The 6,136-nt window shown below is 44.7% G+C and overlaps 1 protein-coding gene across 5 annotated transcripts in view; it reads right to left on the bottom strand.

Moving 5' to 3' along the window:
* Window positions 1–2,414: 2,414 nt before the first annotated feature.
* Window positions 2,415–6,136, bottom strand: part of klhl21 (kelch-like family member 21) — a 184,736-nt gene continuing 181,014 nt past the window's right edge. For all 5 annotated transcript variants that reach the window (XM_028582026.1, XM_028582027.1, XM_028582028.1 and 2 more), the window contains 3 exons: window positions 5,538–5,943; window positions 4,310–4,382; window positions 2,415–3,513 (listed from right to left, as the gene is read on the bottom strand). In XM_028582026.1, the coding sequence (XP_028437827.1) occupies window positions 3,178–3,513; window positions 4,310–4,382; window positions 5,538–5,943 (815 nt within the window). In that variant the 3' untranslated portion in view covers window positions 2,415–3,177. The remainder of the gene's footprint in view (window positions 3,514–4,309; window positions 4,383–5,537; window positions 5,944–6,136) is intronic.

Below are 6,136 nucleotides of genomic sequence, written 5' to 3'. Positions count from 1 at the left end.
GTCCACTCCGCCTATTTAGCATTGCACTCCTGTAACACTGACAGACTCAAAACAAAGGATCAAACTCCATGCAGCAGAACCAGAGATATTTTCTCTTTTTCTTTTTTTTTATTCCACACATTCTTCCTCCTAGCTAAAACTAGACGCCTACATTACCCACAATGCAACTCAGCCGGAAACAGTGCTGTCGGAAGATTTGGGCGTGTTAGGCTCGTAGCGGCTAATGTAGCCTCGCGCAGCTAGCCTTGAGCAGAGATGAGGAGCAGGCTGCAGAGGTCAGGTGACCTGACTTCTTTCTAACTCCACACACCCCCAAGTTGTTTTTTTTTTCTTCTTCATTTTTTAAATTGTAGTCTTCAGCCCCAAACCGACGCAGACTCAAATTTTGCGCAGCTCCCTCTGGAGCCTCAGAAGACATCGTACAACTTTATTCCCACGTGCAGTAGTACTCCAACTAATTGAATGTATTGTGTTTGTAGAAAAAAAACTATCCAAAGTAATTCACTGCTAACACAGAGATGTCCATACCAGGGGTTGATGCATAGACTGTGTAAGTGAAGCAGAAACATCTGGATCGCCCCCCTTGTGGCTGGATGCAGTATAAGTCATAAACCCCGTCCCCGCCCATGTTAGCAGATGGGACAAGGACCTAACAAAAACAAAAAAAATCAAAGTATGCCTCAAATAAATTTTTCCCCCAAAGATGGTTTTGGTCGTTTTAGGTAGTTCAGGTGTGCATATTTGTGCTCAGTTTGGTTTTCATTAGTGATTTGATGCTATAGAAACAGGGTGTAACGTCATGATTGACAGCTGGGATTGACTCACGATTGGTGGTGCGGGTGTATAGGCAGGACTTCAAAAGTGCGGCTCCACCGCCAAAATTGCAAGATGGCGACACATGTATCCGGGATATTTTGGCTTCACTTTTGTACGGTGGGAGGAAGTGGGGGCGTGTCGTCCATCTTTTTATTACAGTCTACTGTGTATGCACAGAAACACCTATGACCCTGTTGGGGACTGGATAGGGCTGTGTGCTGCTCTTCATCAAAGGTCGGGAAGTTAAGCAGTAAGTCTTCATCCTTGAAGTGTTTTCTCTCTTAACACTAAAAACCTACAGTTAAGAAACAAGCATAAAGCATAAAGGTCACCTTTGTGCCACCATTCTAAGTTGTTTTTAAGTGTAGAATGGGCTGGTTGCTGCCCCTGGTGGCCAAGAGGAGGAAATCACCAACCGTTTTTTTCTGCTTTCAAGTGGCAGTAATAAGCCCATCACTGCTTAAAGGTCCCATGGCATGAAAATGTCACTTTATGAGGTTTTTTAACATTAATATGCGTTCCCCCAGCCTACCTACGGTCCCCCAGGGGCTAGAAATGGTGATAGGTGTAAACCGAGCCCTGGGTATCCTGCCCTGCCTTTGAGAAAATGAAAGCTCAGATGGGCTGATCTGAAATCTTCCCTTTATGTCGTCATAAGGGGAAAGGTTACCTCCGCTTTCTCTGCTTTGCCCATGGCAAGTTGGTCAAGGCCACACCCCCACCCTCCACCTTGCCCCGCCTCTCTCCTCCTCATTAGCATTTAAAGGGGTGATAGAATGCAAAACCAATTTTATGTTGTCATAGTTGAATAACGACAGTTTGGTGGGTAAATAGGACATACATAGAACCTCAAAATCCCATTGACACCTCTTTCCTCGGCAAATCTCACAATTTGAAACTGCCTCTGGGACATGGGCACAGAGGTCAAAGTGTGTGTGTGTGTGTGTGTGTGTGTGTGTGTGTGTGTGTGTGTGTGTGTGTGTGTGTGCGCGCGCGCTAAGCTCAGCCAATCAGCGTGCAGCTAATCTAAATATTCACGAGCAAACCATATAAGGCAGAAAAGCTCTTGTTTCAGTCCAGTCACCAGGGTAGCATTAGGGCCAAAAAAACAGCAAAAGAGACATTTTCAGCCCAACCAACGTTACATACCCTATTAGGAGACCTTAGGGAACAGCGTGAAATACGGTATATAACCATTCCATCACCCCTTTTAAAGCTACAGACGTCCTAAGGAAAGATCATTGTGGGACTGCCATCCAAAAAGCAGCATGTCAAAGGACCTTTAACGCAGAATGGTGCAAATAAGACGCTGCACTTAAAAAATATATATATACCTTGACAAACAACACAAAGGCGACATTTGTGCTTCATGTAAGTGTTGTTAAGAGTATATTTTGGTATTACAGGAGAAAAGACCTTAAGGATGAGGCTGCCAGTATGCTTCCCAGAATTTCTGTAACCGACGATCTGACATTCACCCTGGCTTCAGGCCGTGGCTGTTCAGATTTGTGGAGGTGAGAAAAGAGCCAGGGTCTGTCCTACCTCTCGCCCTATTTTTTTTATTCTTCACACATCAACTATTTCTGTCGCTTTTCATGTCAACATACAAGTGCAACACCATGAATGCCTTCAAGTAGAAACTGTCTCAAAATGGGCACTGTTATTGTTAAAAAAAAAAGCACCTCCAGTTTAGCTTTTTTTTTTTAAATGATGCATCACTCGCTGCAACCGAGAACCACTAAGCTTTATGCAAATAATTGCACGATGACATCACCAATATGTAAATGAGCGTATGCCGTCATTTGCACCATAGTGCTTTAAAAACCCAGGGAAAAGCCTATGAAGGTTAAAAACAAAACACAAGCACTTTAGTGCCCAGGAGTGTGTGTAACAGCTGACAAAACAAGCTCCAGCACAAAGCCCAGTTCCTCAATCTCTTTTCTTTTTCCGTGAAATAAGCTGCCTTCAGGTACGGTCGGCAATGTCACGATCTATAAGTAATCTGGTGGAAAACCAACATTGTGAAATTTAAAGTCTACTCGTGCTACATTGGGGGGTTAAAGAACACAACAGGATGTCACACCAATGGGCCTTTTAAGTGATACTCCCACCACCGCACATTCCTGCGGCGAATCGCCGGACCGACTGATCTAGTGTGAATGAACACTAACGGTATGGTTTGGTTAAATTCCCCCGGCTTTGATTTGAAGGCAGCGGCTTCGCTAAACTTTTCTATCCATCCGGGACGGTCTCCCACGCAGCAAGACCAAACGGGGCTAAGAAACACCAGGCCAGCCAACAGACTGCTGACAATGAGGGAGAACACACTGAAAATGTCAACATGGGTTTCTGGGCCCAAACTCAGTGCGCTGGGTTCACATCCTGGTTCTGGTTTTGGATGGGATTGTTGTTGAGGTTGTGGAGCGCGTGCGGGCGCTGGTGCCGGTGCAGGTGGATGGCGTTTGACTCGGGTATGTCGGCGGGTTCGAATGCGCTGGACACCTGCGGCATGAACTGGCGGAATATGCTGACGCTGCCGTGCCAGAATGTGGGCTGAGGCAAACGTCCGGCAAGAGTCCAGGAGCGGATGGTCGGGTCGTACGCCTCCACCACATCCGACAGCTCAAACGTGTTGTCGTAACCACCAGACACATATAATTTACCGCCCAGGGCCGCCACACTGCCTCCAACGTGGACCTGGATAAAAGAAATGAGATCAATAACATTTTAAAGATTATTTTCGGCCTTTATTTTTACAGGACAGATGAAGACATAAAAGGTGAGAGAGAGGGGGAGAATGACACGCATGAAAGGGTCCGCAGGTCGGAGTCAAACCCGGGCCGGCTGCGTCGAGGAGTAAACCTCTACATATGGGCGCCTGATCTACCAACTGAGCTAACTGGACACCCAGCTTTATAATTCCTTTTATGCTTTTCCTTTTATTAGATAGTGACAGTAGATAGACAGGAAAGGGGGAGAGAGATGGGGGATGACACGCAGCAAAGGGCCGCAGGTCGGATTCGAACCCGCACCGCTGCAAAGGACTCAGCCTACATGGGGCACACGCTCTTACTGGGTGAGCTAGAGGCTGCCCCTTTACACTCCTTTTTTTAATTATTCAACAAATAGGATTATTTATCGATTTATGTAGCTATACTTTGGACTCATCTGACAACCTTTTACTGCCTTTTGACAGTTTGGGGACTGATTGGTTGATGTCATATTATTAAAAAGCAGTAATCCATTACATTCCCTGCCAATACAGCTTGAAGTTATCAAACTGAAGCCATTAAAAAGGCTACTTTCATTCATGCGTCACCTTTACTGTATTCAGCAACTAGTGACACACAGCAGCAGCTGTTGTTATTTCTCATCTTTGTACACACCGCGGTGTTGTTGACGCTTCTGTTCGCAGGTCAGAAGAATTCCAGATCACAACAGTTACTAATAATAAAGCATGCTGGCAGACTAGTGTCAGACGTGAAATACGAACCTGGGTCATCGGACTGATTTTGTCCCACTCGTTCTTTTGAGGATTATAAACATCCACCTCGGCCGAGTCATCCCTATAAATAGAGACGCACAAGAGTCAAGCTGCAGCCAAAACAATCATCACCTCAAGTGTAGTCATGCAAACTTTGCTGACTACTGCAACAACGCTGGATTACAAACAGTGAGTGTGACAGATCATTTAAAATAATAATAATTTAACTGTATATTTAACTCCTAACTAAATATACCTCTGCATTGTAACTTCTATAACATGATTAAGATATTTTGCACAATGATTTTGTATTTTACAAAAGCACCACGTTCTCTATAAAGTGCAATCTTGTTTCATCATTTCTTACAGTGCGAAACCGGGCAGAAAAGAAGACTAACGTGAGTCTATTAGTTTACTAGATGAAAAAGTTAAAGGGTAACTACTGATTTTTTCAACCTTTGACCCTATTTTCCTATGTTTTTGTGTCTGAGTGACTGATGGCAACAACAATCTTTGACACTGGTCCTGTATTAAGTGAGATCGCTAGTGAGCAGCTAAACAAGCTACAATGTAAGTTAATAGGGCAATTGTCCAGCTTGTATTTACCTTCACAAAAGTGCTGTTTTTGCCACTGACAGGCCCAGATTAGTATTCTAAATGTCTGACATTATGGGAAGGATCCCTACAGAGATATACCTTTAAAACCTGTTTCTGTCCACATTGAATGAAGTGTTATTTACGATGCTAAAATTACTGTTTATTTACATGGAGTCTGGTGGGTTTAGCGAATGCAATTTTGCGGATGTTTTTATGTTTAAAAACATACATACTTACTTACTTACTCTTTAACAGAAAGGTCGTGCTCCTTAGAAATCCTTTCCACAATGTTCTCAGTCGCTTACAATATTAATCGGAGCCCGTCGGTGGCAAAAAGCACTTTTGTGAAGGTAAATACAAGCTGGACAATTTCTTAATTAAATAACTTACATTGTAGCCCGTTTTGCTGCAGCGATCTCTCTTAATACTGGACCAGTGTTAAAGATTGTTGTTCCCATCAGTCTCTTTGACACAAAAACATAGGAAAATAGGGTCCAGGTTGAAAAAAAAACGTAGTTACCCTTTAAGATGCCTTTTTTCATAAAGTGTTTACCAGATGTGGAAGAAGTACTCAAATGTAGTTGAGTAGAAGTATAAAGTAGCATCAAATGGATATACTCAAGTCATGTTTTCTCCTCACCTGATGAAGTAGATGAGGCTTTTGAGGGTCACAGTTTTGGGTGTGAAGGACCACGGTGGCAGCTGTCCACAGCTGACCATGGCCCAGCGGTTGGAGTCTGCATCGTAGCTCTGGATGGCCATGGTGTCCTCCCCGGTCAGGGAGCCTATGGCATACAGGCGTCCGCTGCACGTGGTGACCGAGCAGTTGTCCATGGCGTGCAGCATGGGCGGTAAGGCCTCCCAGCAGTCCAGAGCGTGATCGTAGCGCTCCGTGCTGTCTGACGCCACCACATAGAGCTGACCTTTCAGCACACTAGAGCTGTGGTACTCGCGGGCCTTCAGCATGGGCGCCGCCTCCGTCCACTCGTTAACGCTCGACTTGTAGCGCCACACGCCGTCGTAGAGGCGAGAGCCATCGGAGCCACCTGGAGGACACAGACAGTGTCTCTACAGTTAATATGCATCAATGATTTACATTTGTTGCTGCTAGGGAAGCACAGAAATGAATTTTCTTGGCCGAAGCCGAAACTGAATATGATGATAAACATGGCCGATTACTGAATGCGGTTTTTTTTTTTTTTTTACTGTGCTTCCACACCGCCACACGTTTGCTGCATT

This window comes from Perca flavescens, chromosome 7, assembly GCF_004354835.1.
Source record: "Perca flavescens isolate YP-PL-M2 chromosome 7, PFLA_1.0, whole genome shotgun sequence".
Lineage (NCBI taxonomy): Eukaryota > Metazoa > Chordata > Actinopteri > Perciformes > Percidae > Perca > Perca flavescens.
This window is presented reverse-complemented; position numbering and strand designations above follow the sequence as displayed.